The 25,041-nt window shown below is 36.4% G+C and overlaps 1 protein-coding gene across 6 annotated transcripts in view; it reads left to right on the forward strand.

Moving 5' to 3' along the window:
* The window catches only part of lov (BTB/POZ domain-containing jim lovell protein), a 234,072-nt gene extending 210,442 nt beyond the window's left edge, over positions 1-23,630 (forward strand). For 2 of the 6 annotated variants that reach the window (XM_073955033.1, XM_073955035.1), the window contains 3 exons: positions 12,370-15,008; positions 18,315-18,446; positions 20,719-23,630. In XM_073955033.1, coding sequence (XP_073811134.1) covers positions 12,833-15,008; positions 18,315-18,446; positions 20,719-21,482 — 3,072 coding nt within the window. In that variant the 5' untranslated portion in view covers positions 12,370-12,832 and the 3' untranslated portion in view covers positions 21,483-23,630. Of the gene's footprint in view, positions 1-6,508; positions 6,785-7,322; positions 7,396-11,261; positions 11,348-12,369; positions 15,009-18,314; positions 18,447-20,718 lie in introns of those variants that run through there. The other 4 variants (XM_073955034.1, XM_073955039.1, XM_073955036.1 and 1 more) reach the window with 4 other exon arrangements.
* Positions 23,631-25,041: the final 1,411 nt, after the last annotated feature.

Here is a 25,041-nt window from a genome sequence, read left to right on the forward strand (position 1 = left end):
AGTCACCTGGAAGAGTTCTAAATTTGATTTTCAAGATATTGTCCGTTAAAGTCCCTAAACATCGTCTGCTTCTATTCCACGTACATATACTGAAGGGAAGAATCAATTTTTCATGCACTACAAATACAATGTTCCTAGATTCCGCTATGCGAACAAAGGCAAATTTGAGGACATCATTAAGTTTTAGAAAAGACAAACAGCAAATTCTCAAGCCAGAATGGCACTGACAATATGCATAAGCTTTTCACAAGACAAAATTCCATTTAGGAAAAACCTAAAATGATGTTTTAAAAATTAGAAGTGTATTGTATTTTACGAGTATTTTGTATTCCACAAAAGTTATGCTGTAAAAATTAAAATATGTTTTTTTTCGGATAATTGGGAAGTTAAAATACCTTATCATAACACCTTAAGTGATCATATTAGAAGTAACAAAGTCTTCGTGGTAAGACTTAGTTTTTAACTCAGTTTTTCAACTCAACATTAATTAAGAGATAAGGACATTCCATGAAATCTAGTGAAGCTTGCAAAGTACACCTTTTTTGTAAATATTTAAAAATCATGACATTTCATGAATATTATTCTTAAAGAGGATTAAAAAGTCTCAACAACATTAGGTATAGAATACGCCCTTTGAGGAAAACAATGCCCTATATGTCTCACACTGGGAATCTCTTACAAAACTAAGACGTTTTATGAATTATTTAGTTCATCAGGAGGGTTGCCAGATCGACTAAAAAATACCAGTAATAGCCCGTTTGCATTTAACAGGATTTAATAAATCCACTGGATTTCAAATGTCACTTCCATAGCGTAAACGTGAAATAAAACCTCATAAAGAAGGTTAACCCGGCAAAAAAGCTCTAAGCAAACGCCGTTTCAGATTAACAGTAAACAAGATCAACTGTGTCTCAAACCAGACCACGAAGTTAGCTTTTTTAACTCAACATTAATTAAGAGATGAAGGGGGATACTTCATGAAACAATCGGAAATAGGGATAGGTAATGGAAAGCAATAATCGATTTTTCGACTTTTCGATTTTGGTTTAAAACTAAAAATGCGATTTTTCGATCTGGCGATTATTTCACTTGTCATAAAACTCGACTTTCGACTTTTTTATAACCGCAGATCGATTATGAAAATGTAAAACCGCCAAGTCAGCAATCAATTGGCGAACTCGAAAATCGATCACAACATAATCGATTATGCGATTTTCCCTCCAGCCAAAAGTCGACCACCATTTTTAGACTTTTAACTGCAAAAAGTCGACTAATCGATTAATCGAAAATCGACTTACCTACCCCTAATCGGAAATATCACATTAGGAGACAAATAATCCTTATGAATGTATGCAGTACAAATTTGGATAACTTTCGGAAATCTCTACCACATTTCGCGTACTCCGAAACAATAATGTCGCATATTTTTCTAAGCGATGGAAAAATAATAGCTTTGCTCCAGAACTAAGAAGTTTTTACAAGTAAAAAACGCCAACCCTCCTAAAAACCGCCAACACTCCTAATTTTTACCACTTTTACACACTTTACATAAAAACCGTCCCCGTACACAAAACATGGCGCCGAATGAAGCTCACTTTGAGCGTGCAAAAATAGTATTGACTGGTAGGCCAACTTTGACATTTGTTCCAGTATTTTTTGACGATTTTCCATTCCTGGGGCTGGATTCTTGTTCTATGAAAATTTAAAATGAAAAATATTTCCTTTATAATTTTTTTCATTTGACATTATTCTCCTTTATAAAAGTTTTCATTTCACATTTTCATAGAAACAGAATTGAGCCCCTGTACTTGTTGACAATATTGTATGTGGAACTGATTTTTCGCAGTTCGCTCTTTTGCTACTTTTACCATTAAAAAGTGCGGGAACACACATAATGCTACAGTGCTCCCACACTCTTCGAAAATCCTCTGACCGGTCAGCAAGAAGGTAATATCAGACATATGTATATTAGAGCCATGGCTTTTTTACAACCCTCGTATCCATGTATCATATTATGATGAGTTTTTTACCTAAGAGTACATAAAATCTTAATTATAAAGCGATTCGAAAAAAATTTCAAAATTGTTATTTATCAACATTTTGACAATGTTTTGAAGTCACCGTAAGCAGATATATATGTAACTAAAAATAAGCTTTAGAGCCACACAACATAACCAACATGTCATAACTTTTTGCTTCTCAATATATAATTTATGTATATGTACATCATATCAACTAAAAGTGGCCACGTACAGCCTTATTCAATATTTAACCGGAATAAAAATTATTTTGGTCATTAAGAAGTAAAAGTTCATTGATTTTTGCATCAGAAAATCATTTCAAAAAGTCATAACCCTTATCCTCGTGAAGTAAAAAATCATTAAACGTCTTAGTGTTGTCAGACATCCCGGTTTGAGACGTACATGGCAATGTTTACGTCTAATGTCACCTGGCATTGTTTGGTCCATTTGGTGGTAACCATTTGATTTCGTAAATGTAATGGAAGTTCCAAAATACAATATGTTTTAAATAAATACTCGAAAATCGTGAAAATTTATGATTTTTATTCTTAACATGGATTAAATACTAACAAGTATTAACAATATTAGACATAGAATATCCCTACTAGGAAGGTTACCATATCGACGAAGGGGGTACAAGATCATATTAGATGTAAACAATGTCCTATAGGCCTCAAACCAGGAATATCTGAAAACTAGGACGTTTTATGAGGTTTTTAGTTGACGAGGATGGACTGTCATCAATTACAATAAACATTACCTACTGAATAATTAGATCAGTAGTTCGATTCTCTAACTCATTTTTTGAGTTACTGTCAAAAATCGGTAACATTAAAACGCAAAATTTTTAATGAAAAGTTCAAATAGAAGTTGACAAAACTCTTGCTGTCGTTAGAACTTTGCGACTACTTTTTATTGATCGCTAACTTACCGAATAATATCACTAATTAACGAAATTATAAGCATTTTAATTTTACTGACATTTGTCGGTAACTTAAAAAATTAGTTAGAGAATTGCACCACAGGAGTGTTGCCAGATCGGCTAAAACGGTACCAGGTTATAAGAACAGTGAACGGGACCAGCTGAGCCCATAACCATGGCCTAAAAGTGAATTATTTAACTCAAATTGAATTAAGTGATAAACGTTTAAAAAGTGGTTAGAAATGCATATGTAAGATATTGTCAGTTTATACTGATTTTGTAATAGACATCCGATTTCAACTGTTTATAGGCAGCTCATACCAATTATCTAAGTCTTTTGGCTTCCATGACCGAAAATATGCAGTAGTACTGCGAAATGTGTCAAATAAGTCGTAGTAAGCATTTTCAAAATTTTCGAAATCTGTACCCCATACATTTTACAAGGAATATTGGTCTCTTACTGTGATACTTCCGATTGTTTCGTGAAATGTCATTATCTCTTAATTAATTTTGAGTCAAACAACAAAGTTTTAGTTTTCAGATATATCCGGTTTGAGACCTATAGGACATTGTTTACATCTAATATGATCATGGTCCATATGGTAACTCCCCTGGTAGGTATATTCTATGCCTAATATTGTTGATACTTGTTAGTAGTTAACCCTTTGTTAAGAATAAAATTCATAAAATGTCACAATTTTCAAGAATTCAACAAAAGCATAGGGTATTTTAGAACCTCCATTACATTTCGAAAACATTTATTTGACAACTTGTACTACGTGATTTTTTTTTATTTATACATTCTACCTATGTTGTCTTAAATATCTTATCCAACTAACTTAAAAAAAACAACATCTTTATCACAATTACCTGTAATTTATCATAAATTAATACAGAAAAATGTTCGTTTTCTTGGTTCGAAAACCAATACTTGACAAACTGTGTAATTATCATTAAATAGAATTTTCAAAATATTAAAAATTGAATGCAATAACTGTGGTAGCTGACCATTATTGATTTTAAGCTTTAAATTTCGTTTATTACGAATTTAAGAATCTCTTATTTAGAATTAAATTATATGTATGTACATATGTACATTTTTATAGTAAATTTGCAATGAACCTGAATTGCACTCATTAACTCACAAACAACAAAAACACACATAGCAAACGCATACATATGCACATATATAGACACGTATAATATACATACATATGTGTTTGTATGAGCAATTTCATTTCTCTCCACGTATGACATGTTCTTATGTACAAATCCAGACACACGCAAACACACATTTGGAGAAAGAAGGCGTTCATTATTTGTCTGTCAACCAATGCATGACGACAATCGTGTGCTTGCAGTCGACACAATCACAAATAGGAAAATTGCACATAACAACAACAGCAACCACATGTGTATGTATGTGTGGCCACAAACACTCATATGTACTACATCTTTACAATGGCTGTTGGCTGCTCATGTGTAGGGAGGAAAGGAAAATTCGACTAGCAGAGGCAGCAGCAATTACAGCTACAGCACTCAGTGTCCGCTGTCGTGTAATAGCTTGGAAAATCAAATCGAACATGTATGAGTTTGAATGCGTTTTCATAGGGGGTGGTACTGGCTGTTTGCAAATATCGCAACTTGGAAAATGTACATATGTACACACATGCCAAGCATACATGCACACGCACACACATCCACACGTCCGCACATAAACATGGTGTATTCATCGTTTCTCCATTCGCTGTGTAAATGAATCGCATGGGTGTATGTATTGCACGATTTTCATTTGCTATTGTCACCCCGCCACCACCGCCACAATATCTCATACGTGCACCATTCATGTGTACGTACGTTTAAAGTGAGAATGAAAGAGAAAGATGCGAATGGATAGGAGAAAAGTCCTCCCATACATGCATAGCAGCATGGGCAACAAATGAAAGAAGAAAGTATGATTCGTTCGTTTAGCCATCCATCCATCCATCCATCCGTCCATGCTACAACAGCAACAAAAATGCTTCTCGAAGCAAAATATCCATAAAAAGAGTAAGATAAGAGAATATAGAGAACTGCTATATGTGTATGTCACATATTTGGATGTGTATTTTTGTATTTGTGTATTTATATCTTTGGCAAATCTGATGGATGTTGGTAGATGATACAATCCGCGTTCATAATTAGATGGTACCACCTCTGCAAGTGCCCCCAAACTTGCTGGCAGGAGCTAAAGAGTTTACATCGAATTTCAGATACATACACCGACATATGTATGTATGTACGCCCGTTCCTCACATCGATTTTATCGACATTTTGGTTGTTTTTGTACTCAGCTTACATTCATCCTGCCACAGATGTTGTTGTGCTGCGCACGTTCTAAACGTATCTCAGTATTCATCAGATCACTACATCTGAAATCCGTCTTAATGCCTGTCAATTTTGTTATGTCGAATTTGGATGGCAACCTCCTAACCTAGCCACCATAAAAATACATATATTATTAGCATTTCTTTAAAATTTTAGTTCACTTTGGAACCGTTTTATATATTGTCTATTGTTTTTACGTTTCATCAACAATAACATAACACAACAAGAAAGCGACACACATACACATCAGCATATCGTCAATTCGTTCTACCCGTCGTATACGTAACATTTATGTTTGATGCGACAAATCCTATCGAACACATCACAACGTTGTTGGTATGACGTATGTCTGTCGTCCCCATCGAACAGCCCCATTAATCTCTCCCTTATTCTGAGTCAAAAAATTTTTCGTTTTTGTTCCATAGCTCAAATACAACATGTGGTATAGTCGCATTTGATATCGTATATCTAATGCAAAGGAGTAAAAAGTTCACATCATTTCATATCACACAGACATCATCCGGGTAATGGGGGGGAGTATATAAATTGTATGAAAATTGGTTTCCTCTCTCTTGCAATGAGTTGCACGTTGGCTTTTCGAAAGCTTATACTTGTTTGTTTGTTGGCGTTAACATCGTTTCAAATTGTAACAACCCTACGACACCAAACATGCCACACCAACCCACAACCCCACCTTTTCAGAACACAACCCATCATGCGGCGAACGGCTTTTCTATGTTGTGTTCTGCCAACGTTGGTTTTGATCTCGGCATTAACGTTGACGGCGCAGTCATGTTTGTACCCTTCTCACATGAGTTGTTTGTGTCGATGAATGTGGAGATGTTACCAATTTTCCCCCGTGTGTGTGTCTTTTTTATTCCATGCGAAATGTACTACACATCGTCGTTCGGTGTGTATGTTGTATGTCGTCTATTCCTCGTATTTATATACATGTGATGGTGTTGTTGTTGTTTTTATTTATCGGGTATGTTACATTTTCAGAAAGCGCCGAGGAAAGCGGCAGAGTGGTTGTTGAGGATGGTGGTGGTGGGGTTTGGAGTGTGGCGTGTGCACGATTGGGTGAGTGAGTGAGTGAATGAATGAACGGGCCAGCGTATGTGTGTGTGGGCTTGTGTGTGCGCGTTCTCTATGTGTGCCATACATTCACATATATTTTTTTGGTTAAATCACTTGAATTAGTCGTTTCGAAACAGTTGAACGGTGTAAACATACGCGCAATATACACGTAACTCTTTCGGTTTTTTGGATCCATCAGTTGTAGTTGTAGCCAGTGTATGTTCAGTTCATCCTGCTCCGTGTGGGTGTGTGTAACAAAAAGCGGCTACCAAGACAGACACATTACCTATCATATTTTTAAGTTGTCTTTCGGAGATGTGTGTGCGCGGTTGTGTGGAAACGGTTAAAATTCAAATAAATTTTTTAAAAACCCAAATAATTGAATTGAAATAAAAAGGTATAGCATTCGACTAAAGTGCCAATAAAATATCCAATTAGAAAGCGTTTACGTCCAATAAGAAGTGACAATAAAAAGAAACTAAAAATATATTTGTATGCAAAAATTGTGAATAATTAGATTTGATTAAGATCATATTTTAAAACTTGTTGTTTTATTCTTAAACCGAATATGGAACTCGGAAATAATTCAGATTTACGAAAAAAAAGTGGGCATAGTAAAAACTTTGAACATACATCCATTTAAATGAAATGAAGAGCTAAATATAACCCTTACATATGACATTTATAGACTTCATATCTGTTTTTAATACTGACTATTGTTAATATTACAACAATGTGTTTACTGAAGTCAACAACGAAGTTTACAGGTTTTACAATTTTAATAAAGAATTTCGGATAAAAAAAACGTTTAACGAAAATTGGTGTTCATTAGAAGTTTCAATAAAATGACAAATTTTACATATAGCGCAAAATTGTCATTTCGCTTATTTCTACAATAATCTTTTTATTGCACACACTCCTTGATATGGAAGAAGAATAAAAAGAATACCAAGAACAAAATATTTGCCCGAGGATTTCGCTACAACCGTGTTTCACCACAATATATATGTATGTGACTATATAATCTTCTATAATCTTTTGAAAAAGAAAAAATTAAAGTCTATAACAAATCTTATGTCAAATATGTAAATAAAGTAAATAACATTTCTTCCGTATGTTCCACATGTTCCGATCGAAAGCTATGTTATTAATTTTGCATTCTATAACTCATAATTGGTCCAGCTATATACCCTATATTCATACGCATCCTGAGGTTTTAATACTAACTATTCCACTATACCAAATATATGCAATACATTCAATTTCAAAATGCCGCCGTTAAGTCTCTTTTCAGGGCAAAAAAAAAATTAATAAGAAAAATAAAAGAATAAATCAGACCTTCTAGTAAGAACGTTTTGAGTGAAATTTGCAATGATCAAATTTTGAAATTATAAAGTATAATTCATACGGCAGTCACAAGTTGTAGGGACATATCGCTCATTTACTCAAAGAGTGAAATAACTCAAAAAATACGTTTTCTCAATTAGCAATTTATATTTTTTCTACGACTTCTACTTTATCATGTGTCAAATTTTCATACTGATATCTCTAAAACTCGTCGAGTTACAGCTCATTTACTACACAAAAGTTTTGAGTTTATGAAGTACTAAAATTTAGCACTGATATCTGACTAGCTGTTTGCAATATATGGTCCAAGTAGATATTTTAGATTTTGTGCAAGAAGGGGGAAGTCAAATTTCATTCGCCAACTTAATAGGTGTTTTTCTCGAAAGTGGATTTTTTGAAATGTGTCACTCTTTGAGTAAATGAGCGATATGTATATATCCCAAAAGTTACAGGTCGGGAATTCACCACCGTTGCACTTTCTTGATTTATACCTTAAAATGTATTTGCCGTATTATTACCTTTATTAGTACAAACGGAATTTTATTAAGTGATAAATTGAAAAAAAAAAACGGTAATGATACAAGGTACATCGCCTCTATATTCATATCGCTTATTTGCTTAACAGTGCCATGACACAAAACATATATTTTTGAGTTATTAATTTCTATGTTTCTCTATCACAATGGGTTAAAATTTCAAGTTGATATCTTTAAAATTCTACTTGCTATAGCGCACATACTGAGAAATCGATTGTTTGCATACAAATCCTATATCGATACGTTCCGCGCATTGGTAAACTGTGCAGAATTCGCAATAATTGTTATTGGCACATTTCTAGTTTCCTCAATTCCATTCGGTTTTAATAATAGAAAATGATAATAACAGAACAGCAAGTTTAAGGGTTGGACGTACTGCCAAGGTCCTGTAAATTATAAAAAGGGTGCCTCAAACAAATGCGGGACTTGCAGTATATTCCGAAGCAAATTTTGGAAAAGGTCATATGCTCTTTAAAAAGCAGAACCTGCAAAAAGCTACGATTTTTTACTATGACAACAATCTTTCCTTTATAATATCGAAAAATAGTAAAAATTAGTAGATTCTTGCAGTACTAGAACAGACCATATATTTAGTAATGCTGTCTTCCGCTTTTATGAGGTTACCCCACTTGTCACATTCGAAAATTTAAAAATTATTTTTGAAGTATTATAAGTAGCATAAAATATGTGGTAAAAATGTCAAATTGATTGAAACAAATGGCTTGTTCCCGTACTTTAGTAGCTGAAAAAAATTGGATAAATGACTTTCACATAAATTGTGTGTAAGGAAACGCAGAAAGCAAAAAAGTGTAAACAATTTTTAGTTTTGCAACAGAGCTAGAGTTGTCTGAAATACGAAGGATGGAAGGGAAAATCCATAGTGTTTTGTATGTAACATAGAAGGTTTTTACGAGTTATTTTCTCGAATTAGTATTTCTGAAGTCAGTGGCCACTTTACCTCGATGGCGAATGAACACATTCTTCATACATATATTTTTTTTTTAAATTTTTGACAGTCCACAAATTTTTAAATGTGAATTTTTTGTTGCAATTCGATGAGAAGAAAAGTAACTGTAAATATTCGAGATTGCAAGGTATAATTCCTGTAACCAACTTAAATTTGTTTGAAAATTTCTGTGCTTTTCCGAAGACATTTCCCATCCTGACTATATTATTTTATAAGGAAAATTGATTATTTTCATAACGTATGTACTCAGCATGAATATTGAAAAAAGTTTTGAGTTTATTGGGAACATTTTGCGTTATAGCAACGGGTCGTAGTGCCTTTAAGTGGGTTCTCAGCTAAAATACAAAACAAAACGATTATCCGTAAACCCAAAATTATCAGGGAAAGGTAAACACAAAATCTTTATATTCCGGGACTATAATTCATATGACTAAATGTCAATGGACAAAAACAATGCAAAATTAATTATTTTAGAACAGTTTCACTTTTTTAAACAGAAAATAAAATTCATAACTGCTCTTTTTTTCATTAAAATATATGAGAAACTGGGTTACCCGATTATCCGCGAAAATCGATTATACGTAATGCCTCCGGTCCAGACCATCACGGATAATCGAGGTTCGACTGTATCTATAATTTTTTTTTTCAAAAATTATTCATTTCCGATTTTGTGTAAAAGCCACAGATTTCGTGCAAGAACTCAAAATCAATAGCTTGCATGTAGCCTATATTGATTTTATACAAAACATAAAATCAGATAAATCACATCCTGCCCACTGAAATCCCTCGGAAGTTGAAACCTCCGGTGAACCCGGATTCGTTAAAGGCTTTCAGTGTTTAGAACAAGTCATAAGATTGTTGACTACTTAACTTGTAATCCCTTCAAAGCAATTTATAAATATTTCTAAACGAAGCAGCTAATCTGGGCAATAAATAGCGTGATTTAGTTCTGAATAAAAAAGGTTGCAAACAATGTCCCGCCTATCTATATCCGTGATAATAAAGAATATGTTTTTCGTTTACGGTGAAGTAATAAACTCGGCTATTTTTTCCTATGAAAGAGTAATAAAATCTTACAGATGCAAAGGACATTTTCTAAGGGACACCATATGCATGTTTCCTGTAACCAAATTTCATATTTGCAACTAATAAACTGTCGTCCACCATCACTGGTTATTAAATGGCAAATAGTTTAGAACAAGTTTCATAGTGTGTGTGTGTGTGTGTGTGTTTCCACTTCCATTACAAGTTAGAGCACTAACTAAATGACCTTCGTCGACCATACCTGTCGCTCTCTTCAGAACTCTATTATTCCATTTACCTGTGTCCCTGCTGGGCAAATGTATATGTGTGAGTGTTTGTTTGTCAACACATATGATCACGCACCTGATTATCAGTTTTATGAGGGTTGTTCGTTTCTCTTCGTCTTTTCCTGTGTTTGTTGTTGCATTCGTGCATGTCCGAGATGCAATACACTTGTCATGGTTCGTTCCTATGTTTATTTGCATTCTTTGAGAAAACAGTTACAGTTAAACACTTGTCGCGTGAACACCACATGTGCTGTGGTGTGTCGAAAACAAATAAAGAATAAAACATTTATAACTAATTAAAACCATATTCAGGTGTATATTTTGAAACACGAATATTTCATCAAAAAAGTGTTGTGAAATCAAAACTAAACATTACATGCATCAATCAGTACAAACAAAAGAAGAAGCATTCGGTTAGCATCATTTAATCATTCTAAGAGTTTTATACAATTCAATTTCATCTATCCTTTCCGCAAGCGAGAATAAGTTTACCTCTTTGAAAATTGTTCACTTTAAATAATTCACTGAGTTAATTGTGCTATGTATTGTGGGTAATGCATTTTAGCGTGAAGCATGTGTTAATATGCGGTTTCATTTCAGTCAACGAGAACAGCAACAACAGAACCAACAAAAAACACTTATTCATATCCACGGCTCCATCACTTGTGCCCATATCCAAGTCACAAACAATCATCCTTAAGATGTTAAACAAATGTTGGTGCGTCTGGTTAATGGGGAAGTGGAGGGAGGAATAGGGGAGCAACGAACGAATGAAGTCAGAAAAAGAGTTCACATTTGTGGTAACAGCTGTTTTAAAAGTAAATTACTACTGAAATAACAACATTTTGCTTACACTACTTCCACCACACACATACACTCTCACACAAAGTTTACCTCTTTCTTCTTGGTGTCTCTTGGAACCGAATAAAGAAGAACTAAATACTTGTGTCGTTTTTTTCTTTTGTGGAGAAGACTACTAAAGGAGTCTATATGTTTGCATATCCTTGATATGCATTTAAAGGCATTACCTGCATGCGAGTGAAAGAAAAAAACTTTTTTAATTTGTTTGCTCGAGAAAGTCATCAAAGCTTAATAAAAGAAAAACAATAACAACAAAAACCATATCATTATAAAATCAAAAGGATACAACAAACGCATTCACCCACCACTCCTGTCCTACAGTTTGAAGTGGGATGCTATTTGCCACAGCGGTTCACACTTTTCCTAGTAAAAGTGGTTGACAAAGTTTAATTATTAATAAAAACACAGCAGACTTACTATCAAATCAGGGTTTTTGATATGAAGGTATCAACTATTTTTCGGTCCCGACGAATTAATGTTGGACCTGTGGCGAGTTGGTCCTTTGTATAGTCCCATCTATGTTGGTTTATAATAAAGTGCATAACGTGAAAGTTCTTCACTACGAAAGATAAATGCGAAACAAATATATTCTTCGCAGCTTGCTATCATATCATCTTGAAAACAAAACATATCCTCAAGGATATGCACGCAGACACGTACATATCATTCGGATTCACAATGTGCTGTTGTTGTGTATGTGCCTCTAGATTCACAAGCATTAACATGATATATAGAAGCACTCATTAACATATTATCACAACGCATATGTCAAAAAGATTACGCTGAATGTGTAGATTATGCGTAAGCTAATAAAACAAAACGCAACATACACACGCTTCCCATATGTAGTAGAGAGGGTATCAGCTTTAAGTTGACACATTTCGCAATCAACCTCTTTATATTCATCTTTCGGTATTTGAATTCCAAAGAAATATTTCATTTCTTTTTCTTCTCTTTGCAGACTTAACAACAAACGCCGGCATAGAATATTTGGCTAAGACGAACGCAGCAATTACATCGCAATGAACAATTGTCGCTTATTCCACTGCACGTAAAAGGTGACAACGATGACAACACTGAGGCTGTGAGACAACACTAAACAAATATCTACGAAAATAAAACAGAAGGACACGGTACTTTCCTTAAGCAAACACTAAAAAAAAAATCAGCAGCAACCTACACAGAATACCACAAGAAGACACGTGATTTTTTTCTTTATAAAGACAAATCTTCTTCAAAAGTGAATAGCAAACCGAATAGCCTTCAAAAATATATCACAACTCACGTGAGATCTCACTGGGCGAATTTGTGTGTCTGCCGTCTGCCTGACGCGTCTGGAAGAGCTGCAGACACCGCAAGGACAAACAAGGGAAAGAGGATTGGAAGAAAGATAAAAGAAACAAACAATCAAAATTGTCTGTTAAATGTTAAAGGAAGCGGAGGAAATCATTAAAAGGCGCAAACTGTCGTTGACGACGACAGAGACTGCTGCAATTGCAGATATTGTGAGTAACGTAACCACCAATATTCCGCCAGGAACGCCACCGACTCCTCCGCCACTCAATATGGCTATGGAAATCGAAACATCAACAGAGGCTTTAGCTTTAACCACCTCACGGACGACAGCACCAGCTGACGTTAGTGGTCCAGAATGCCAAACATCTTCAAATACAAACAACACAGCCGGTATGGTCAATGCATTGCTGGCCAATAATGTAACCACTACGACAACATCCACCATACCCGATCACTACAGTCTGCGCTGGAATAACCACCAGAATCACTTGATGAGAGCATTCGATGCCCTCCTCCAGTCAAAGACATTGGTGGATGTTACCTTGGTATGTGCCGAGACCAGTATTAGGGCCCACAAAATGGTGCTCTCCGCTTGCTCACCCTTCTTCCAAAGAGTTTTTGCCGATACGCCGTGCAAACATCCAGTTATTGTCTTGAAAGATTTTCGTGGTTGGGTGGTGCAGGCTATCATCGACTTTATGTATCGCGGCGAGATCAGTGTACCTCAGGAGAGATTGCAAACTCTGATACAAGCGGGCGAATCTTTGCAAATACGAGGTTTAGTGGAAAGTTCTATACCCGAACATACCCCAACACCTGCCGCATCGCCCGATGATTTCGGTATGATCGACGCCTCACTATTGTCGCCCGAAATCGAGAGATGTTCCAGCTTTGACGAGGAATCACCTTCCATGGTCACCTCGGGTTCTAAAATAATCTTACCTTCGAGGCTATTTGGTGGCTCCTATCGGCGAGAAAAAGAACGCAAAAGGGAACGAGAGTTGGAACACGACTTGGAAAGCGACCACGAACTGTTGAATGACTCACTGACCAACAATGATTTATGCACATCGCCCATGCCTCGTCGGAAGCAAGCTAGACCAAGAAGAAGATCGGGAGAATTGTCTCACGATATGATCAACAACAAACCTACAACGCCTTTGCCTCCCCTCGATTGTTCACAAAATTCCAATGCCGAACAACAAACTCCCAAGGAAGACAAGACAACGACGCCAGCTGAGGTGAAGGATGATTTGGATCCACTAAAAACTGTGATCAAAGCAGAATTGTCGGAAACATTGGACGACGATGACTCGAATGCTGGTGAACATGATAGCGGAAATGACAGTCACGATCATCCCGAAGAATTAAGTGACAAGTTAGCGGACAATAAGTGTTCATACGAAAATAAGCACCACGAAGCGCCACTGGCCGAGTCTGAAGACTTGGAGGAGGATGAACACGAAGAACCTGAGGATATTGAAGAGCTCATTAATACCACCAACGAGCTAAACAGAAGACGAAAGTCTGCCTTATCCATGCACTCCGATGGTCCCGAAGACTTGTGTACAACGAAGAAAGACAACGACACGAGTGGACATCATTCGGCATCTGACAACGAAGACTCCTCCAACAATAACAACAATAACAGTTCGAAATTGAATAACAATAATAACCGCATTGTCCTCTCCCTCAAAGACATACGCCAACTCAATAAACCATCGTCTTCCACGCCCAATTCATCATCCAGCAGTTTGAACCCTTTCTCCGCCACTAGTTTGAGAGATCTGCGTCTGGATCGTTCCTCAATGGAAAATCACTGCAAAATGGAAGCTCTAGAGGCCCAAATGCAAGCAGCCGCAGCCTGTGCAGCAGCGGCAGCTGCCAACGGTGAAAATCCCTTTCAACACATGGAACATCAAATGGACCTTTCGTTAGCAGCTGCAGCTGCGGCAGCAGCCGTATCGCATCAACAGTCACGCGATCGCGACCATGCAATGCAAAGAGAACACCGCGAAATGCAACAACACAATGCTTATGCCAACAGTATTTTGGGACAAATGGGAATGCCGGGTATGCCGCCCTTTTGCCCGAGCTCTGGACCTCCACCAAATGGTGGACCTGGAGGACCCTCGGCCCATGAACGTTTGGAGGAGAGCATGAACCGCTTAAGTAAGGAATTCACGCCCACATCCCCCATGAGCCTGCCGCCTCCATATAATCCCCAAGACGGACCACCACACCCGCCATCACCTCTACCCTTTCCCGGTATGTCATCAGCTCTGGCCTTAACGCCACCACACAGTGAGTAGCATGCTTGTAGAAAGTATATGTAGAAAAACCATCTTCCCTACACATCCCCTTACCACCTTGTTGTTTTTTTTTTAAACTCTTAGAGAGCAGCCAGACAGATTTTAATGCTGCACAAAAAAGTCAAACATATTAACTCCTCATAAAACAAGCGGAAATCCTTAATAACTGTTTTCTCAAATGTTATTTCAACCTTGTCAACACCGATGTATTCACATGTTCATCGTCGTTACCCCATCTGTACTCCCCCTACTTAGATACATACACACATACACGAATGTGCTTTGATGTAACATTGCAGATTCATGCAACGACATTATGTTTACTTTGTCAATCTTATATTTTTGTTACACGCAGCTAGAGTGGGGCATTTGCTTTTGGGATTTAAACGTGTCGAGTTTTTGTTTTTCATTTCATTCTTACGAGGTCCTTGTACATCTTTTATCGTTTCGAATATTGTCACATTAGGTAGCATCATTGCTAATAACCAAGTAAGACTTTCCTATGAGTACTTTGGGTTGTTTTTCTCATGTCTTTCGAATTATCATCACTTGACTGTACTACTTATGACACATGACGATGACTAAGTAAGACCACAAGGATGAAACCCGAGTTCTGTTGCAACATGCAACATATGTTACTAGAAGGATCCTACGTGAGTGTGTATGTGTCTGACATAGAAACGCAACAGTTGTTGGATAATATGAATTGCTGTTTTAAGTGTATTTTTCTTCTATTTTCTCTCGCTCGCTTTGATTGTAATACAAAAAATTTTACATATAATGACATTATTACCGCGATGGTTGTTGTGGGAAACCGATTGATTTGTCATCCCCTTTGATTTGTCTATTAACCCATTGTGTATCATAGGATATAACGCATGCACCATATCTTTTGTTTCGTTAATATCTTGAGGTTTCCCAGTGGAAAGTTGAGAATGCATATATCTATGCTATAAGTTCAGATGTTGTCGCCAACCATCCTGTACTACATTAATTTAGAAGAGTGCCTTGACAGTTATGGATTTTCTAGTTATCCTCTTGAAAGTTACAAATCGTCACCATAAATGCCCGAAGACGTAACCGACATGAAAATCGAAATTCGTTTTTTGACGTAATCTGATACATAAAGCTAAAATACATGCTCTGGCAAAATTTCAAGCTCCTACGTTCAAAAACAATGATGCTATTCAAGAAATGGCATTTCGGAAAATGGGATAATATTGCAGATTTTGTTGTAATGGAGGTTCTCAAAACTAAGCGCTTCAGCGGTTTTGGTTTCACTACTAATTCCCCTTCGTATATGATGGACAATATCCCATATACTCGCCTTCATAAAATTAATATTCCATAAAACAGTTTTTAATTTTATAACGTTTTTTGCTTCTCCTGTAAAGTTTTGGTTTTGTGGGTTACGTCTTCGGTCATTTATGGTGACGAAATGCATTTATTATTTCATTATGGCTGCTGAAGTCTCTTTGTTTGAGGGTCACTACTTACACCCGGTCTAGCATCATCTCCAATACTCTTGTTGCAAGCTTCATTTATAGAGACAATAGAATTCCCAGTCGTAGATAAAGTCCTTCACGGCATGACCGAGAAGGGAGTGAGACTTTGCATATCCACAGTTTATTCGATTAACATACGAAGACAAGTCCTTCAGAACGGGACTACAAAGCATATGACAACGCATATATTTAATATTGACATTAAGCAAATCAATTGTGAATATGAAAACAGCCAAGCAGAGGGGTGGGGTATGAAAGAGTGAATGCGGATGTGAGTGATTGCGTTATGTGTTTTTGTCTTGCACTCGCAAGGAGCGGATGTATGTACGAATCTATTGTGGTTTAAACAAAGGCTCCTCTGTATGTTTGCATCAGTAACATAGAGTACATCCTCGGAATACATTTGAATACAATAAATCCTTAAGGATGAATCGAAATGAAAGTCTCCTTCAAGACACATCATAATTTCGACCGTAAGAAAGTGTACCATCAAGTCAGCACAGCAAATGAGGTGATGTAATGGCTTGGTTTGGTTTGTAAATGTTATATTTCTACTCTGGAAAACAAACAGCCGGTTATTGCGTAAAAAAATCTTAAAATAATGAGCCGTTGTATTTGTGCACACACTTGTCTAGATTTGATGTACGTTTTGTTGTGCTTATTTTGCAATAAATCCACCACTGATGGTTTCAACTGGCGAATGTGCTGCTTTACGCATTGTTCGCAGCCACCTCTCCCCTTCACTGTACCTGTGAAAACATCATACGTCCTTGCTTTCTTCATATTTTGTTTTGGTTTTTGGCACACAATTCTTGAAATTCTTAACTTCCGTGAGTTTTTTCCCTCTTGATTTTTGTATTTTTTACCATTCCTCCCGCTGGCAGTTCTCTGGCTTTTGCTACCAAAACGTTCATTATTGTCATACATAGTGTAACGTATTTTCGTCGTACTACCTTCACATACTACTCGTGGTGACGGTAATTCCTTTGGCTGAGCCCTTAATTTTGTTTTATATATCTCGCGAAAGTCTTTAGGGCCGTTCGTCCGTCCGTCCACATGTCTATTTGTATAGCAGTATGAGGAGTTCATGCAAATAAATACCAGAGGAAAAAGAGGATGAGATTCTCCTTTTCTGGCGGTTGGAAAACGTCTTCTTTTCATCGAATGTAGGAGTTTTTCTTGAGCAAACGGATATTATTAATACTCGTATGCGCAATGTGGATGTAAAGGAGTTCCGTTTTTGTCTGTTTGTCCTGATTTATAAATGTGAATGTGCGGAACTCAAGGATGTGAAATGTGGTGTAGTTCTGTGTTTGCATATGGGTTGGGTTTATTTTAAGTTTTAATGCTTCTTTAAAGGGGACACAGAAAAAAGAAAACTTTTTCCGTTAGCATCGAAGTGTGTTAGCGGTGTCTGTGGCTGTGTGTTTGTGTGTAAATAATGTTGTTTTTCCAACGATTTTTTCCTTTCTTCTGTCACAACTAGTGAATCGAATTGTTTGTCAAAAACGAAGTGAGTGTATGGGGAACAAAATGAGAATATTGTCAATTTAAGTCATTGCTTCAAATTCTTTTTGTGGCGTTCACATAAATTGTTGGCAAAAAAATATGAAAATATTACCCTAATGGAAATAAATTTTATTTCCTTCCGTGTTACAATTCGTATATGGTACGCCACTACTTAGGGACTTTGTTTATCACTGTAGAATTTTGAATAAATTTAATTTAATGTTAAATCAAAAATTTAGTAGTTTAATAACTTATTATTACTTCTTCCTTTATTCTCTTTATAGTGTTTGGACTAGATTCTCCTTTGGGGTTATTTCCCCCCGGAATTGATCCTGGAAAATTATACAATCCCCTCATGGAAATGTCAGATCCCCGAGGTATGCCGGGCGAAACTCCACCATTCCTCAAGAAGAAAAGTAAGTAACAATTGTCAATTGAAGAAGAAGAAGAAACACTGTCTTGACGTCTTAAAAACACACTTGTTGCCATTGCCACACTTTCTCCACGACATTGCTCCCCAATAAAACCTTTTAGTCGATCAATTTTTAGATAAGAGTATCTATGAATCAGAATACTCATTTCACAAAAACATACTTAGATATGTCGTAACAAGCTGTTACAATTCGTTTCATTGATCCCCCCACAACAACAACAACAACAACAAGCATAACTCTTAATGTAAACCTGTCAATCATTTTGCCTAAACTGAGACATATTCCGCTGCGATAGCAGATAGCATTATTAAAGTTAAGATTCCCTGGGGAACTCCATTAATTTTTCTTGAGGTTTCATCATCTTAGAAAATTAGGTGTTTTTATATGACAGCGGATGTAAATTACGACCATACGCATGTATTGTATTGTTGGTATTGAACAAGTGTCCGGAGACGGAATGTGGGGCAAGACATGAAAGTGCAATAATCCAATTGCAATTGCCACTGCAATCAATGACGGACGACTGCTGTTGACTGACATGCATAGATGCACATGCTCAATGAACAACAAATGCAGGAAAACCGCAAAATTGAATTTACCGCCTCACATGATTCCAAGGCATTGTGTTCAGTGTCGTTTTGGTTTCATATTATTTATTCTCTGCCAGCCGATTTCTGTATCAGTCTGTCTGTGTGCCTTTCGTTCGTTCCTAGCTGAATACAATTGTTGCATTGCATTTATCGCTTATTACAAGATGTCGTCGTAAATGGAAGTTCAATTTTCTGAATGGAAAGGCAAATCGGTTGATGGTATTCGTTTGCCATGATTTACAAATGCACTCGTACGTATGTACGTATGTATGCATGTATCTAGACATTGCTAAGAAAAATTCGAATCTCGATTAAATATTAAAATTAAAAAGTTAAATATTTTCAATTCGATAGATAATACCTACAGACATAACGAACATTTGTACCAAATTTTAGCCACTTGGCACGGATGCCTTAAGTTGGCTTTAAGTTGTATCCAGGAACTTTACGAGGTGTTACAAGCGCAATGACAAATTTAGTATACCGAGTCTACCACTAATAACTGATTTCGATGTGTGGGTGTGATTAACTGATTTGTTCACATTTTAAACGTGATTTAAGATTTGTTACAAATATTTTTGTTTTTTCCTTTATTCTTCCTTTCTGTCCCATGTTTGAGTCAATATTTGCACTTTCATATGCATGGGCAACAGAAGATATGCCAGTCCGTTTAGCAATAACCAGTGGTGGCAGCACATCGCCGCTGAAGTAGAGAAATTCAAGGTGGGGAAGGTGAGGGATTAATAATTTTGGTAGTATTTAGACAACTGAAATGTGATATAGATATTTCTAAGAAATTGATAGCAAAACCTTTAGAATCGCAAATATGTCTGAGGAGAGAAGTGTGTGGGGGTAGTCGAAGTACTACTGATTTAGTTACTCGGAAAACGTGTTGACCTTTCGGTCGATGTTGGGTTACAAAGAGGCAATCGATTAGGAAAGCCAAGACAAATAGAAGTAATGTCCTTCATTACCTCCTGCGATTTTTCTATGAGTGTAGACAAGCTGTTTGATTCCATTTGCTCTCGTAGCACCCAACTATGTATGTGTGTGATTGTAGGTCCCATAAAAGATCACATATTGTATTGTTGTTGCATTGTGTTATTGTGGCCTGACTGTTGTTTCTGTCGTCAGCATTGCAGTTTTGGCAACAACCTGTGGCAATAAGATTTCCAAGCGATAACATCTCTTGGCATGGATTTCACCAATACACTAACTCTCACATACTCTCAACCATACATACACACATAAACAGAATTCTCAATTGAGATCTTCGGTACTTTGTTTGGATTTTTATTGAAGTTGAAAGGATGGCAGTTGTCTGGCAAACAAAAGATTCGTTTTTTGGGTTGAAGATGACGATGACGGCTTGGCGGGAATATGTGGTGCATAATTTGCATATGGAACCACCACAGTGTGATCAATGATAACATGCAATGTACTAATCTTTGTTGCCACAACTGCACAGGGTGTGGGTGATGAAGTTTTTTGTTTCCCTCTGTTCGTTTGTCTGGCTCATGGCAATGAGTGCCGTTACGGCGTACCGCGATACATAGTGGTTGGTGGCAGTCAATGGCTTTATAATACAAAATATTAAAACATTACTGTAGAGATAATCTTTTTATTAATATTTGCTTTGTTTTCTTTGTTGTTTGTCTTTTTAGTGCCCCGTCCCAAAGGTCAGCACTCAGCTCCTCGGGGTGGTCCACCCCGTTCGTGGACGAATGCAGAACTTACTGAAGCTCTACAGCATGTTTGGAATAAGAAAATGACCACCTCACAAGCGTCCCGTATATTTGGCATACCCTACAACTCCTTGCTGATGTATGTTCGTGGAAAATACGGCAAGAGCCTGAAGCTCGAACAGTTGCGCAAAGATTGTATAAGCGGACCGCCGCTGGAGTTATTGCAGATGGGTGTTAACTCTTCATCGTCGAATTCGAGTAGCAAGAATTCCTCAGAGACGAGAGAGCAAAAGGAAGCGCGCAAGGAAGCCCAAAGGAACAACAACAACTCTGCGAATACTAATGATATGGATATGGTGTGTGGGGGTCCCATGACTGGATCAGGGCCACGCAGTTCCAGCTCAGAGTCTGATTTATTGGGAGGACCAAATTCAATTTTCAATCCCTTTAATCCTCAAGGCTTCTATCCCGACTTCCCGGGCGGTTTCCCCGGTCTACCCCTTAGTATGCTGAATCTGCTACCTCCCTCGGAAAGACAACATGCAGCTGCTGCGGCGGCGGCCATGCACCATTCCATGGTAATGGACGAGGATTGCAAATCTGACCGATCCAAACAATCTTCCTCTGTGGATGACGAGTTCTCAATAGGTCGTGAGGACCGTCTTCGTCACAATGAACTCATGCAAGCCACAAACTCATCCGCCTCCTCATTGTCTCAACAAAATGGCGCTGGACAAGATTGAAACTTGTGGCGGGATTGGGCAAATAACCCACTCATATTCCCGCCGCCTGAACACAATGGATTTGACCTTGTACCACTACCACCAACACACAACCAATCTCAACTACCAACGGCATCATCACATCTAGCTGAACTAAGTGCCAACGATGATGGGCTGCGTTGTGCAATAAACCGTAACGAAAGTGCGGCCAATGGCGACAAGGATCACTTTCGCCCGCATATATTCAAGGAATTTAATCAAAACCTTTATATGGCTCGAAAGAAACTGCGACGCTATCGAAAAAAGCATTTACGAATGCAAGAAATGAACGCCACAAGTACGGACAATAGCTACACTACCAAGGTCACTGCTGACTCCTACATGGGTATGCAAGCGCCGCCAGTAGTTAGAACATAAACAAACTGAATCTGCTCAAGATCTGGACTTTAATTTCTTCTCCCGTCGTGGTGTATATTTGTAAAAATAGAACTTAGCAAATAACAATAACTGTGACTTAACGTGTAATTAATTTGCAATATTTTCTCTCCTTAGCCCCTAGCTTAAGCTTAGAAATATTTTTATTTGTAAAAGACACAAACGAATACAAAGACAAATAATACATACAAACATATGTAAATCTAAATATTTTATTTAAATTATCTTCCATTTTCGCACAACGATGCATACATTCCCTTTATTTTACATTTAATTTAAGAGTTTCATTTGATTGCAAATTATTTTTCTTTTGGTGCTTTTAGTTCCTATATCTTATTTGAAAGTATATTCATTGTATTATTATTTTTTAATTTTATGTAGACATTTTTTTTAAATAATGAACAAGGCTTACAAAGCCCCAGTGCGACTTTTGTCCCCATTTTGAAATGCTTTATTATGTTAAAACAAAAAGTTATGTTTTCGTATAAATCAAAATCAGTTTGTACATAGTGTCGACAAGACAAATAGGATGAAGATTAGTTTTAAGACGCCCAAAGTCCCCGGTTGGCCTGGCAGGGGCAAAGGGCAACAACACAAAATAGTATTATCATTGTACCAAAACTCTGCGTTATTCTCTCCCCTCGTACTCAGAACAACTGTAGGAAAAAGCTAAACAAGTAAACAATAATACTCGAATTAAATCTATTTTAATTTATCAACAAGAACAACAAACAAATATATACATAAATCTATTAACGTAGACCTAGTAGTAAGAATTGTACGAAATTAGTTTAATATTTAGCAAATAGGCAATAAAAATCACACACACACAACACTATTATATAAATACATACATATATTCATGTACAGAAAATACAAACATAAATCAATTTTTAAAAGCAAAACTTGAATTTTGATTTTTTGATTTCTTTTGGTATAGAACCAACCGAAAAGGGACTTAATACTCGCTACACTGGAAATCATCACATCCCGTCATCCCCAGATGAAGAAATTGCATTGAAAACAATTATGGTATACGCTCAAAGACATACAACAACGCCACATATACAATACCGAAAAAGAAGAATCCTTCTTTTCGAATCCCTTCATGTACAAATCAGAATAATAAGAATACCAATTATCTTACCTTAAAAGCTAAGCAAAAAACCAAACTCTGAATTTATTAGAAAATAAATAGGCAAACAGTGGCCAACGGACGTACCGTGGGTGAGCGGACGGACGTCAGGCCGAACCGATATCTAATACACACTCATACACATACAACTCCTCACAATTTGAAAACAGGGTAAACAGAGTAATAAATAGAATTAATTTACAAAAACAAAGCATTTTCAAAACATATGAAATTTTTTACATTAATATATACAAACGCTCGTAAAGACATACATACATAAATACATTTAACAGTATTCAGATCTATTTTATAGAGAAATAAAAAAAAAACATACAGTGAACTTACCAAAATAAAGATCCACTATTGCGCCATACAATTCTGTAATATAAAATAGAGAAGAATGAAACAACATTTGTTAATTAGTTGAAAATTTGTTAGGTGACGGTTTATTTGAAATTTCACAAAAAAAAAGAAACCCCAAGAAAATACAGGTGGTAAGAAATTAATACAACAAATTTAGTATTAATCTTTCTCAAACGAAAACTAAAACAATTGTAATATTTAACAAAATATCAAAAATAAACATTGACATATAAAAACCTACAGAAAAAAGACCAGCAAGTGTCCAACATTTGGAACATGCGAGGAAATCATAGTCCGGGAGTTTGAACACATTTTGGGTAAATCAATACATCGCATGGTAAGTAAGATAGACGCCGGAATGTTCTCACCGAGTATGTTCGAATTGATTGTGGTGACCAAGAAACTCAATATAAAGTGCCAAAAAATTACTACTTAACAAATATTTTGTTCTGACAAAAGGCTACTTAGGGCTAGTTTTTGATGGGAACTATTATCCTCAGATAAAAATATCCAAGAAAATCTTGCCATTTTTCCCCAAAAATCGTCTTCGAAATATTTTGAGTTTTTGGGTTTGAGTGATTTGACCGCGGAAAAATTGAGTAATCCTTCGTCTTTATCTTCATTAGTCTATGGTGCCTGTTAACGCCAAAATCCTGGGTCTCTGAGGTCCTTGTTGGCTTCTGGCAACTCAGGCTTTTCCCTATTCCATTTACTCTTTTTCTTTCTCACTGCCGCTCACCTACTTATATATGTATGCGTGTCGTCTGTGCTTTCTCGGACTTTCATACTTTTCTTTTTGTTCAACACAAATCACTTGCAATTCAACCATTGTAACATTCGGTAAGCAACGATTTTCAACTAATTCTTTTCTACCTTCTTTCAATAAAAAGAGCATTTTTTCTGTTCAAATACACATCCTGATTCTGCCTGTGTTTTTCTTTTCTATTTCACGCAATCCAATCTGGGAGAAATATTGTATTCCAAACAATATTTCTTTGGTTCGGGTGCTAAGCTTTCATCTTCTACAGGAAAGCATCCAACGCGTTCAAATTTGGTGTTTTCAGTGCCTATGCAACTTTTTGCAATTTATGTATCGCTCATTTACTCAAAAAGAGAGTCATAACATAAAAAATCTATTTGCCAGAAAACGCATTTTTAGTTGGCTATTGAATGTTAGCCGGATTCTCTAACACATGTTTTGAGTTACCGACAAAAATCGGTAATGTTGAAATGCTTATAAATTCGGTAATTAAAGATATTTTTTAGTAAGTTAGCGGCCAAAAGATAGTAGTTGTAACTTCTACCGATAGCAACAATGTTGTCAACTTTTATTTGAACTTTTCATTCATAATGTCGCGTTTTAATTTTACCGACATTTGTCGTTAACTCAAAAAATGAGTTAGAGAAACGCACTACAGAGGCAAGATTCTTGTTCTATAAAAATTTGAAATGAAAAATATTTTCTTTATAATTTTTTTTCATTTGACATTTACATATTTCCTATACATTTTTTCTTTTCACATTTGCTCTGTTCCAGAACCTGCAAAAAGCTACTATTTTTTACTACGATAACATTTTTTCCTTTATGTTATCGAAAAAATAGTAAAAATTAGTAGATTCTTGCAGTACTGGAACCATGATACAATA

The sequence above is a fragment of the Musca autumnalis genome, unplaced genomic scaffold, assembly GCF_047663935.1.
Source record: "Musca autumnalis isolate F117 unplaced genomic scaffold, ASM4766393v1 scaffold_5, whole genome shotgun sequence".
NCBI lineage: Eukaryota > Metazoa > Arthropoda > Insecta > Diptera > Muscidae > Musca > Musca autumnalis.